The sequence below is a fragment of the Anser anser genome (assembly GCF_964211835.1).
Source record: "Anser anser genome assembly, chromosome: 2".
NCBI classification, from domain to species: domain Eukaryota; kingdom Metazoa; phylum Chordata; class Aves; order Anseriformes; family Anatidae; genus Anser; species Anser anser.
In genome coordinates this window covers 74,379,357-74,393,485 of record NC_139721.1, presented here as the reverse complement: position 1 = coordinate 74,393,485, position 14,129 = coordinate 74,379,357, and the positions used below count along the sequence as shown (strand labels likewise).

Genomic DNA, 14,129 nt, shown 5'->3' with positions numbered 1-14,129 from the left:
AGCATGTTTTCTATTTTCTTCCTAGTCCATGCTTCTCTTGGAAGCATACTTAGAGAAATATAGGAAAAGATAAAGCAAAGCGCAACAGAAGATGAAATCAGCACAGGAAATTACATCCTCAAAATCTCACCAATGAAATACTTTTGAATGTAAATATAAATATAAACCTGCTCTACTACTTAATTTATGGACTAGGTCCATTTGCCATCTCTTGTCTTACATACAAGACTTTTTGGCTTTTATACCTTTCTGAATTGTCTGCATAACACCTAGCACAGGATGATCTACATCTTCCTCAGTTTTATCAAAATATTAGTACTTATCTGTACCTAGATACAAGATCCTTGCATTCAGAACAGCTACCACTCATATGCAGTGTCAACTGCTTGCTGCTTTGAAACAAGGAAAGTGAGAATTCTTTGGTCTTAGAATAACACAGTGAATATCGTACCACCTAAAATGTTACTGGAGTTACAGCAGATGAAACGAGCATTGCTCCATGAATTTATTCTCATACTTATTAGCAATGTAACAGGTACTGTATGCAGGTTGTATGTAAACTGTGCCATCAAAGACCACCTAATTCTACTAGATGCAGTCTACTTATTTCTATATATTTATACAGAAACTATAAGTGGCATTGCTAGCACTGTCTCTTATTAACCAATACCCTGCCAGGTGTTTATAATTTGGATAAAATTTAACCTCGTGGATTGAAAGTCTCCGTTTCTGGTGCATCAAATAAATCTGAGGTGAAAAGAAGGAAGGGTGAAATTTCAGTCAAAATAATTCGGATGATTTCAAGTCAACGCTACAGTGGTATCAACTGTGCTAATGAATTATAGCTTTTTGCCATTCACACAAAACTCTTCCCGAGTTTAACTAAAAATGGCATTTTGTGCATAGTTATAAAATAGTGTCAAACAACCATTTTAATGGGCACTGTTACCAGCCATGACTAGAGTTTGTTTTCAGACTGCTACTAAAACGTATAGTCATTTTAACTCTGGTCAGGAGACTACGAGCTGTTGTATATTGTAAATATGAAAAATATGGTAAATACAGTATGCAAATACAGTACTGGAGATAGGTCAATTGCACACAACTGCATTTTGACTAATTTCCAAACCATTCATGTCACTACTGTTGTGGCAAGACACACAGAACATCTGCACGACAATGTTTTGATGTGCCCAGCACCAAATCAAGAAAAGACATCAAACCAGTATCTGAACAAGACGAGCACATTCCACAAAAGATTTGAAACAACAGAGAAAACCCAAGAAATCCTTTCATAAAGATATTAATTTTGACTTTAGCTCTGAGTAGTCGCACCAGGAGCTTATTTAAATGCTTGCAATGCTTTCAGACATTCATAGGGAGCTTTTCATAAAGGGATAACTGAAAACCTAATTAAAATAAAGAATTGAAGAGAACATTTCAGATTTTGCCATCTGCTGTAACTTTATGTGCTTACCAAGATATAATTTTAACAAGCTAGAAACATATGAAAGGTGGAAGTAATGACACAGCATCCAACTGGTTTACACAGCCATGCTGAAATGCGGGAGGACGTGCTGCACTGAGCCTTCTTATAACTTCTGCTCCTACGGTGCCTAGTTTTGAATGTCACCCGTCTGCACTTTGCCCAAACTCACGAATTTTGTGACTAAACAGCTGGTAAGGATCCAGTCTATAAGCTGGTAACTGCCAGGTGCTCTAGGCTGCCTTATAGGGCCCTGGCCGTGCTCCCTCCCTCCATATTCAGCAAAAGACCTGAGGTAGGCCTCACATATGGCTCGGCAATCAGATTTACAGACCACCCTGGGCAAATCTTGGAGCTTTTCTACTTCTCAGTGATGCCGTGGTAGCCTCCGCATTTTCCACAACCGTCAGCTCCTCAGCACGTCCTCTCCTCGAGAACACGGCGTGACACTGACGCGCGTACATCCCCAGCAATATTAAACTCAACATTGAATACCTCAGCACCGTTATCAGGAATGTGCTGCATCTTTCCTTATCTGACAATATCATGCCACAAAGTGGTCTGCAGACAGATTCAAGTCCTGTGCAGAGATGCCGAAAGTGAAGCCTGAAGCTCTTTAGCCTTGGAATCTGACTCAAGCATGTATCTGCCCACATGTGATCTTTGTGCCATGAAAAACAGTCCTTGCATTTCTTCTGTTAAATCCAGACTCGGGAGGGGTTCAAGGGATTCCCTTGGCAGCGATGAAGGGATTTATCTCTCTCATCAAACCAGTTATGGTAGCTCCTACACCAAAACCCAACAGCCCAGGCATAGTGCACAGAGCCAAGTGTTCTTCCACCTCGTATCACTTTCGGCGCTACCTGAAAGGACAGGACTGCAGGCTGGTGACCGGCCCTTCACGGGATCATACTATGACAGAACTGGTGGCTGGAAGGGACCTCTGGAGGTCTCCAGGTCCAACCAGTTACTTGGAGCTGGACTGCCAAAACAGGTCAGTGCAGCTGTGGCACTGCGCAGCCAGCTCCTGAATCCTTCAAGGATGGAGGTTTCACTCCATCCTGCCCTGATGCAGGTCCCTGTGTTACTGGGCCCCCGATTTTCAGAGATTCATCGTATGCAGCCCTCAGCCCTAACATAACTGAGGTTATTCTGAAAACGGCCTAACCCCTGCACTACACATCCCTGAGGTGCCACAGCAAACCTTTCAGGCATATCCAGGCTTTTTTTTTTTTTTCTGGCCCGGTTAACAAGAAGTTTATTCATCACAAACAGTACACGCCTAATGGACTCAGAAGCAGACAGGCCTTCATACTGTTAGCACCAGTCTTATCACAAACACCTCAGCCCTGCATTCCCCTCATTAATCCTGGATACGCAAATAACTCATGACTGGTCTTCGAAGGTGAAACCATACCTGCCTTCTGCGCATGGGGCTAAACGTGGTCTGTGTGCTCAAGTCAGCACAAGGGTGCATGGGCAAAATTTCATTTTCTCCCTTTATCACTTGAAGGGCTGTGCCATGCCACAGCTTTCCAAGCCTAGAAGGAAGCTGGCTGTAATGACCTAGTTCTAGGTAAATGTTAAGAGACAGAAAATGAGCAAAGGTTTAGACAAGAACTCAAAAGGCTGTAGGAAGTCGCTGTGCCTCACAGTGCATCTGTGGTGATCCCTCCAAGGACAGGAACGATAGGTCCCAGGTCTGTTGTCTCGTTGTTGTCCACAGACAGTGTGAAACCACAGATTTTTCGGAGAGCTGGAGCACTGCGTGAGGCTCTGGCAGGTAACGTGTTCCACTGATGTGCCCGTGACTAATGGCCTTGGGCCTCAACTGTGCAAAGCCACGTATTGTGCAAACACAGTCAAATCTTTTCAGATAAGTAACAGAAGAATACAATGCTCAGGTCTCAATCAGTCCTATTCTAGAATATTTAATCAAGTTCTCGGAGGAAAACACTTCCACTGGCTTTAAAGAAGCATTTGAAAGCAAAAAAAATGGTATAGTGAGCTACTGTCACATTCTCAGTGCCATGACTACGATGTGCCATAACATCGCTGTTAAGAGTGTAATATACACACTTATATGGGTTTATATATATGTATATATGGGGTTTAATTTTTTTTTCTTCATATACTGATGAGGCACAGTTAATTGTGTCTCAGAAACTGCATACCATTTATACTGCACGGTAGGTAAGTATTACCTATAACTAAAAAAAAGCAGTACTGAAAATGATGCAGATAAATATTGTTAATGTAGCAGCGTTAAGTGAATTAAAAACGTGACGTTTTCCCTCAAATGTGTAATTTCTGAAGCAGTATCTCCTTGTCTTTTTTAATCTCCTTTTTATGAATAATCCGTACAAAGAAGTGGAAACTCAGCAAGTTCCAGCTTTAAAGCATCCTATAAACTGCTCCTTTTGGGAATGTGACTGTTCTTTGACAAGGAAAAAAAAACTGTGTTCCAGCTGAGTAATTATTAACACTCACTTGTCTGGTGCAAGTAGCTTTTAATCAATGTGAGAACACCTACAGCCCTAATCCCTGTTGGCCTGCTACGGAGCACTGTGCCCTCCTCGTCTTTCCCTGAAGCCAACACAGTCAGCAGCACGGCTTCAGTACAGCTGAGGGTTAAAAAACTTTGTTTGTGCATCTTAAGGATGGGACAAACTGCTTTAGCAAAAGAACAAGAAAACCTTGACAGCCAGCCACGTTTGTGGAACATGCCTCCAGCCCCGAAATCACAACGTGAGTAAAATCAGGCTAATGGTGGGCTTGCATTAAGAGGAAGCCCTACCATCACATGGTACCTGCTAGACTAGATGGAGAAGGGTCATTTCTATGTTAGTTTTCTGCTGAGCTCTCAGAGTATCTCCCTGTGCTATCAGGTACCAGCACAGTTACTGACTGAGTGTCTGGTCCAAGTGACAGAGCTGGATCCGTGACAGCCCCTCTTTGCATTAGCTCATGGGTCCTCCACCTCATGAAACTGAAGTTACCCAAGTTGAACGCTGCCACGGCTGCAAAGCAAAGCAACTCAAAACCTAGCAAGGCAAAGCAAAGCAAAGCATCCTTTATGACAGGTGCTACAGACAAGGGAACCACAACCCAGACAGCAATGTCTATCTCCACATTTCCCAAAGTTTCACCACAACAAAAAATGAAATTAAAATTAAATAAAATTAAAAAAAAAAAAAAAGCAAAAATCTGACTACCTCTGGGAACATTTAACTGATATACAACCAAGTTCGGCAGGCTTAGTGCCACAAACTGGTGTGCTTTTTCTTCTGCTATTTATGCAAACGTGTCCATCTCTTGACTGTGATATGTTTCGTACTGATGCACATGGACATCTTAGTCATTGAGCTCCCATTTCTAAGTGCTTTGAGCATGTATCCTCATATCACCTTTGAAAAAAAGATTATCTGTACTTCACAAGCGGGAAAGAAGACTACAGAGAAGATATATGACTTGCCCATGGCTGCACCCAAAGTCAGCGGCAAAACCTGGATGCTAGGTTTGGATTACCACTCCTCTGCTTAAGTGCTCTAATTAGAAATTGAAATTATTAGCTTTCTTTTTCCCCCACATAACTATAAAACACTTCAATCCTGAGTATATTTTATAGAAATACTTAATATTGTCAAAATAATAGAAACTTTGACATTTATAGAAATGTACAGAAAATTTGACAAAATTAATTAACATCAATTTCTTCTTGTGATGTTTTCATTTTTTTTAATGGGCACACATTCAAGAAATAAGCTCTACATTTCTTACTGCAACTGTCATCTTGTTACCATTTATAACACAAACCTAGAAACAGTAGAAACATCTAGTCGTTCTACAGCTCATAAAACCTAACTATGAGAAACATCTGAGCTCCAGGCCATTTCATAATGCAGGCTTACTCTTCCTTCCTCAGGTTTATTTTCACTCGTCTTTGCATACAGATTTGGGATTGTTACTGATTTGTAACTCTACCAAGGAGTCACTGCAGAAGCCCTGGGGCTTCCGAAGAGCCCGTGCAGAAGAGAGTGAAATCAATGAGGATCCTCAATTTTAACAACACACACAAAATCATATAGTAGATAAAAAAAAACATTTTCCAAGGGCTGACTGCGTGTGCAGGAGGAAGCATGTGACACGCATCCGTCAGACACAGCTGAATACAAGCATGCCTGATGCACTGCTCCTCAGCTTGGCTTTTAACTGGAATGGGGCAAACTAGATTGGCACCTTGGCCCTATTTCAGAACAGGAACCGCTTGCGTATCTTAAGTATGGTGCCCGCTTACCTGTTTTGTGAACACCAATATACAATGCAAATTTATGTTCATCAAAACACGCACCTTTCTCCCTAACTCATGCTTTCATGCACCGTCCCATGCAGCTTGTCCTGTAACTCCACGAACCTATTCAGTTACCACCATTTTCGGCCAGAGTTAAAGACTGCCACGAGGAGCGTTCAGCACCCTCTAGAAATGAGTCTGTAGCATATGGCTGAACCAGGTGTCAGGGTAGCCCCGGGCCTCACACTTCTCAATAGTACGACGGTACTCAACAGAAACCTGGCATTCAATTTACAAGTCAGACGACTGGAGCCCGCGCACGTTAAATTTAACATGTATTTTGAGCCGTTCAGACAGCATAATCACCACAGCCTCTGAAGTTCTCCCTGTTTAACTGCAGAGTAATTGCACCTGGCAATCCTTCCATCCTCACTTCCCCCCCGGTGCCTAATGTCAGTTTTACCTTTCTTGACAATTGCAGAAGGTAATTTGTAAACTGGAAACTGAATGTGAAGGACTGAATATGTCAAGGAAAGAGATATTCAGTCTCTCATCAGCCCAAAGCAGCTGAGACGGGAAAAAAGAAATGCTGCTACTATTAAGTCACTTAACCAACGTCCCACTTTGTGGCAACAGATGCCCACCCAGGGGACATGCCTTGGATCTCGCCTGACAATAAGACTCCCTCTGTATGAGGACCGGAACTGTTGTAGAGTTACAGATCTTTGATCTGGAAGTCTCCGGTCATGCATGGAAATCGCTGGGCACTCTGTAGATGCTAGGAAATCTGCATATTTTCAAGCCTAGCCTGTATAATGAAGAGTAAATCTTCCTCACAACAGAAAGTAGGTTGCTTTGGTTAATCCTCCATGAGAACACCATGTCACCCCTCAGGGACTAGGCTTTCTGCATTTGAAAAAACATGATTCTTACACAAAGATTTGACAAAATGCACAAATGCTACAGTTCACTCTATTTGAACACTTTCACTGAATAAATGAGGCCTTCTACAGCTTAAGGAAGAATTTTACTCTTTTGAGCAAATTCAATTTTGTTAGGATCCAAAGCGGCAATTCTTTTAAGTTCTGATTTAGGAGATCAGCCAAGTATTGCAAGGAAGAATTAGTCCCACTTGCCATAAAAGGACGTTTTAAGATAAGTGGTTTGTTTCAATTCAGTGATTTTACTTATTTGTTGACTATGTTAACATTAAGGATGATAGCTGAATGTATTTTGAAAGCTCTAAAATTTTGCCTTTCTACACTTTCAAGGGGTAAAATGGAGATTATATTCCTTCTGCTTTTTAAAAGAATTAAAGCAACCTCCTACTTCAACGAGTCGGAATCCCTGTGTCTTCATTCCTCTCAGTAGAATATATTTGCATAATAATAGAGTCTATAGTCAGAATTGCAATATATCAGAGTACACACGAACAATGTTTTTTCCAGCCCATTCATCATTCCCAGCACCTCAACATGGCAAATATGTATGTTCCCGCTTAGACTTCAGCTTGAAAATCTAGATTTCTCAATTGCAATAAAAGTGAAATCTTAGAAGGCCAATATATTTGATTTTTCTCTGTACTAAACAATATTCTTTGTTACCTCTTAAGCCCAACATTTATACCTTTTCATGGGGAACAAACCCCACAAAATGTTCTTTGTCTCCTCTGTAATCTTTGTATATGAGTCAAGGTGTTTTTAGTCATGGACCTAAAGCAACATTTCTTCCCTTGATAATAACTGGCATCGTTTGCTTAGGCAATAAATCGAAAGCTAAAAGCAAGCCAGATTTATTTTTTAAGGCCCTAATATGGGGGCCTTATGGCCCTAAACAATTTAGAGGCCATTGAGTTCTCTATATCTTTCTGCAGCATTTGAGATTAGCTGATTTATTCATGGCTACAGTCCTCAAACTGAGTATCTGGAGTAGGAAAGCTCATGGATTTGCAGTTAATTTCTGCTATACATATTTGAAAGACCTGAAGCCTGCTGACCTCCCGGACACCATGCAAGGTCCCATCTGCTATCTGCTCACTCATACTTTTGTTTGAAAGGATGAAGAGGGACTAATTTAGTCTATGCTTAACAGCTATGTTCTGCATTTCTTTTTCATAAAATAAGCCCATTTCTCCTGTTTCAATCTGCTAGAAGTCAGCTGCGATACTAGCATTTTTAAAATGGAAATGCAGATCAGCCTAATGTTCGTACAAAGCACATCTCTCTTGAAGCAAACTGAGAGGCTTACACTGAGGTACTTCTAACATTACAATGCAAGTGATGAAAGCACTATGCACAAATAAATAACTTTTATTTGATTTCACAAAATTTTGCTATAGGAATTAAATCTTAAACACAAAGTATGTTTTGACTTTAATTTAAATCATTATATATATAGAATCCCACACCAGCAAGAGTACTCATGACTAGGGGTTCCCCATTCCTACTTCAGTACGTCCTGACAAAACCTGTATGCTTTTTCTATTCACAGGAAGGATGAGGACATATTTTCCTCAACACAAAGAACTTTTTCCATGAGATAATCTGCAGAGTCGTCAGTCACCTGACAGCTACCGCTGTCTGGTATTTCTGTCCTCAGCCTCCACAGAGAGAGCGAGGAACTCATAAAAAGGAGGACAAGGCTGCTACTGATCAGTTGCTAGCCTAGGCTCGAAGTCCTCAAGGCATCATATAGATCTGTGTTACTCGTTCTCAAAAAAAAGTGAGCAATTCATGATATACTATTTCGACAGCATACTTAGATGTGTGCTCTTTTAAGCTTCTACTAAACCAATGTCCAATTGTCCCTCTCTAGAGAGAAACAATGTGGATTCATCTCATTTTTCCAACTGCCTGCTAAAATCACCCACGCTGCAGTATCTTTTTCTTCCAAATATAAAGTGTGAGTGTTTGGTTTAGTGTATTAAAGGACTGAAAATCCTCTTCCACTTCCGAGCAAAGTCTGTGTTTCATTTGGGACCATATCATCTGTCTCCAAACCCGGGGCTGTTCCCTCAGAGCCTGATGCAGGCCTCAGCCACGTGCATCACAACCCACCTCCCACTTCTTCACCGCTCTCATATGACTGGTGCTGCTCCCGCTGCCTTCACCCAGCCATTGATGTTGTCAGTGTGATCATGGCAATGGTACTGTTATCAGGAAACCGATGCTTTTTTAAGCCCCCCTCTTAAATACCAAACTGGTAAAAAGCAGCTTTAAAGCACGCCGCTGCAGGGGCATTGCGCAGAGCAGGCAGATCCCATAGCCCATGTGAGCAAGTAGACACGGGTGGTGCTGAACAGCTGCCCCCAGGACAGCAGGCAGCTGACATTCAAATTATTTCCTCAGTATTGCCTCAGGTGAGCATTTCGTTGGGTGAAATCCCAGCTCAGCAGCAGCCGATGGCCACCTCGCCGCGGGTGGAAACGGGCCGAGCTTCTGGCCATGACGGTGGAAGCCAGCGAGCGGCACAACGTCATCCCCTCAAAACCAAGGCTGAAGTTGAGATAAGGGCAACACTGAGTTTGTAAAATAAGATTCTGGATTCCAGACAGATAAACAATCTTAGGCCTTTGATGTACTGAGAATTCCCCTCAAGATACCGACTAGGGCTGTGTGAATAATTGACTTTTTCAGCTGAATAGCTGAAGCAACCAACCAAACAAACCCTAACTTGTTTGTTAATTAACATTTTTTTCTCCCTTGAAAACTGAAAAAAAAGAAGAAAAAAGAAAAAAAAAAGCATAGTTTGGGGTTGCTGAATTGTTTCATTCAAACAGAAATTGTCTCTCTTTCATCTAAACTATTTTTTTTTTCAGAAAAAAGCCATCTAAAAATGCAACACAAAGTTTCTGATAGGAAACAAGGGCATGGATAGGAACAGAAAATATTTACTGGGCCAATGGGAGTACCTCTGTATCCCATGATGTAGGACACTTCCCAAGCAAGGCCACCTAAGGTATATGGCTCCTGCTTGGGGAACCTGGAGAAACACCTATCCTACTTTAAAATCCAGCCCCTGGGAGACATGCCTGAGTCAAAATTCCTGCTCAGGTACGGGAATCGGGACCTAACGCTTCAAGCACGATGCAGAGAAGTAGTAGGGAAGTGCCACCTATCAACTTCTTTGTTGCGCACTTAAGTCTCCCTACGATCCTGAATCAGATGTTTCACTTCAGAAAGATCAAAATGAATTCGCTCCATTTTTCTGTAGCTCTGCTAAAAGGTCTGTGAAATCTATTGAAAAACCTGAATTTGCCAAGAGTCTTGATTGCCCCAAAAGTGTACTTTCAGCGTAAGCCTCGTTAGCTTTTCAATCACTTTGTCAAAAAAAAAAAAAGAAAAAAGGCTACATAGGTCAACAAAATAATATACCAAGAAGTGCTGCAGTTTTCTCCAAGGAACTAAAACCCAGCACAGATCAGCAACTCAGTAGTTAGCAATGGAAAACAGCACTGATAAGAAACAGTGAATGAAATCAACCACCTTAGTTTTATCATTCAAACTGTCAAAAGGATAAATGTAAGCTGCTGGAAAGTTCAGTCCTGCCTACTCACATCTGCGTTTGTATTACAGACACGCACTCTCGGATGTGTCACAGGCTCAAGTATTTACGATGATTTCATGCTAAATCACCGCCCTATGACTGGGTGACATTTCTCTTGAAGGTCCCCATTCCCCCATGCTCCCGGTAGGACCCACGCTGCAGAGCCGCCTCTGAGGACGGTTTCCCTGAACTGTAGCGTGAGCTGGGCTGCACCCTCCATCAGTTGACATTAATTTTTAATTCAGAAATTAAACAACTACCCCAATTTAAGCCACTGCCATTTGTTCAGGAACAGCCACTGCAGCCAGCGAGGCTACCCACAGCATGACAGAAGTTATCCAAAACCAGCTCTGCAGCTCAGGGAAATGCAGTACCCCTACTTCTGACATTTTTGCAGCTGTACTTTCATTTTTAAAAAAATATTACAGTCCAGAGCATATTACCTTTAAAATACAAAATGAAATGGGGATCCGGGAGTGCCTGCTGTTATTTTGAGCCGTATTATGCAATTGAATCGAGATTACATAACCAGAGTGTGATTACAGAAATGTGGCTCCCATTACACAGAGCCTGGCTACGATTACAGAGTGGCAGCCCATCACAGATTACACATCTGTAACAAGAAATTAAATTTATTGTTAATATTACCTATTAATGTTTCAGTTTAGAATGCACACACGCAGACTTTGAAGTGCACATTATAGCTACTTAGCTAGTAAGTCACTAGCAGCAATTTGTTTTAGACTTTTATTTTATCCCACATGCATTTTCTTTTTTATAATTAACACCTTAAACTTCTGGAAGAATGTTATTGAAACTCTTGTATATTAAATGTGCCTACTAATGGTGCACCCATAAACATCCTGTGTTATCAGAAACTACTATTACTTTGTGGAAAAAACTCTTAAGGGGATTAGGCAAAAAATACAGGTTAAAAAGCTAAATATTAGTTACTTATCTAATAATTTAGTGGTTTTCTTTACTGAATCGTTTTATGATCTCAGTAAACCTTAACCTAACCCTTTAACAACATTGAATACTGCAGAAACGTGCTGCATTGTTAAAAGAAACAGACAGAATTTAGTATTGTCCTTCTAAATCCTTTTTTAAAATAATGACAAATATAATCACTATAGTAAGATGGGTTACCACATTGCATGACATGCTAAGAGTAGCTACAGAACTTCAGAATACCTCTGGCTTAATGTAAATTAAGGCTCTTTTTTTGTTTTCTGGTAGGTGTTTTTTATATCCCAAGGTGACCTAGGGAACTTGACCTATTCCTCTTCAAATGAAACGCAGAGAAAAATACTACCTGATTTTTAAAAAAAAAAAAAAAAAAAAAGGCGGTAGGCCCGAATGAAACAAGGGAGAATGAAAACACTTACAGATGAGGCCATTACATAAACAAATTTTCTGTGTTAAGGTAAACTGAGTCTTTACTCCTGTTCGTGCAAGCAGTTCCACAGAAGCAAACAGGAGTAACCTTTCCAAACAAATGAATAACATGTTATTATTTACTCCTTCCCCCGTCCTCGCCGAGATAGGAATTTAAGAAGTTACTCAGCATCATTCAGTGACAGATGAGGAGCTGTTCATGCCCACTGGGCTCAAGGGCATTCATGAAGCGAGCAGCAAAAAAACCACCCCGCCACAGCCATGTGTACACTGCCCACTACAATGACCACGAAGAAAGACGGGTTATGAGTTTCGCCAGCAATATTTACCTACTTATTAAAAACGTCTTTATGAAATACTTCTAAGGATATTCTGCAGGAGAGAAAGAAAATACAAATAAAACATGTTGATTCAGCTGGGAAGGAGGCGAGATCCTCTGCCGGGGGAACCAGGAACCTCCTCCAGAGGGGAGAGGAGAGCTGGCTGGATCCGTCCAGCTGCTGTCGCTGCAGAGGCACCCTGAATTAGGTGGTCCTTCTGGGCAGGGGCAGTTTAGGCTGGCACAACTCCGCCACAGCCGCACCAGGTGTGACCTCCGGGGGCCCCTGCAGAGGACAGCAGTGGACAAAGACCTGGGGGCAGCAGCTCCGGCATCGCGCCCTGCGCCAGCGGCCGGACTTCACCGAGGAGGCCAGCAAGGATGGAGGCCACGAAGCATGAAGGCCATCAAGTACGGAGGCCAGCAAGTATGGCCAACCAGCTGGAGAAGGGCAGGAGGTGGAGGACTCCAGTCCTGAGCCCCTATTGCTTCGGGACCCTGTGCCTTGTCTCAGTGCCACATGCCACCAGGCTAAGCTGAGGAGCAGGAGGCAGGCAGGAGGGCATGACGCCTGCCTCTGCTCCTCACCCCTCCACGCCGCCCTGCACCTCTGCTGTGCTGAGAAGGGCCCCGGGAGCGAAAGATGCTCCCCTTCCTGCCCACCAGCAACACCAGTGCCTCGAGGGGAGCCCCTCGCCTGGTCCCGGCCGAGGTTGGACCCACCACCCTTTGGGGTCGCCATCCTTAGGGCTGCGCAGACGCCCGCGCCCCACGCGCGCGGTGGGAGCCGCGACCCCCCCTACCTGCCCCTTGACCAGGCTGGCCGCGAACTGCCTCATGACGGCCTCCACCGTGTAGGCGCTGGACCAGCCGCGGGGGGTGAGCAGCTCCATGCAGATGGCTCCGCCGTCGAGGACGTAGCCGTTCTCCAGGCGCGGGCTCAGCACCCTCATGAAGGGCGGCGAGAAGGGGAAGTTGTCGGGGAAGGTGAGGTTGAGCAGGATGTACTCCGTGTTGGTCTCCTTCATGTCCTGCCACAGCACCGAGTCCTTGTCCACCTGGTGCAGCTTCACGTTCCAGTCGAAGAGGCTCTCGTCCACCAGCTCCACCGAGATGAAGCGGTCGCTCAGCCGGGCGATGTCCTGCAGCTCCTTCATCAGCCGGCGGCTCCGCACCTGCGTGCAGTGCTGCTGCCGGCCCGCGGGTGCCAGCGGGCCGGGCCCCGACGGCGGCGCCACCGGCCCGGAGCCGGCCCCGGAGCCGGAGGAGCCGGAGCCGGAGCCCGAGCCCGAGCCGGAGCCGTGCCGGCCGCCCCCGTGCTGCTGCTGCTGCTGCTGGGCCGCCTCCTTGCCGGCCGGGGGCTCCCTGGCCGCCTCGCGGGGCTTCTCCCTGCCGCCCGCCTTCTTGTCCTTGCGGCCCCCGGGGCTGCTCTCGCTGCTGCTGCTGCTGCTGCCGCCGGCGGGGGGGGGGCCCTGCGGCTGGGGCTTGTTGCTGCTGTTCTTCTGGCCGCCCCGGCCCCGCAGCGAGGAGCCCTGCTGCCCGCTGCTGCCGCGGTGGTGGTGGTGGTGGTGGTGGTGGTGCTTGGGGTCCTCCGTGTCGCGGCTGTGCAGCCGAATCAGACCGATTTTCCGCAGCAGAGTGGCCATGTTGTGCGCGGCTCCCTTCTCCCTCCTCCCTCTTAATATTTTATTTTTTTTCTTTTTTTTTTTCTCGCCGAGGGAGGAGGCTCTTTATCCTCGAGGAGCCCCCGCCGGGCTGCCGGTGGCCGCGGGGAGGAGGAGGAGGAGGAAGGGGGGGGGGGAGCACGGCGAGCCCCCGGTGCTGCAGGGGCGGCGGGCAGCGAGGCGCCGGCGCTGCCGCTGGGGGGGGGGGGGGGGGGGGGGGGCGTGCGGCCGCCGCTCCAACACCGCCCTCCCGTCGCTACGCCGGGGGCATCACCACGGCAAAACGGGAGAAAAAAAAAATAATAAAAAAAATAAAAATTAAAGATATGTATGAAATAGAGAAATGCCACGGAGAGCCCCCCGGCGCAGGGCGCGCTCTCCCGGTGCCGCCGATGGCTCCCCCGGCACCTCCCGGCTCGCCCCCAC

General features: G+C 45.0%; 1 protein-coding gene across 1 annotated transcript in view; it reads right to left on the bottom strand.

Annotated features, from left to right (window-relative positions):
• UBE2QL1 (ubiquitin conjugating enzyme E2 QL1) overlaps positions 1-14,129 on the bottom strand; it is a 17,381-nt gene extending 3,252 nt beyond the window's left edge. Inside the window, exon 1 of the mRNA XM_083822370.1 lies at positions 12,843-14,129. Coding sequence (XP_083678496.1) covers positions 12,843-13,685 — 843 coding nt within the window. The 5' untranslated portion in view covers positions 13,686-14,129. The remainder of the gene's footprint in view (positions 1-12,842) is intronic.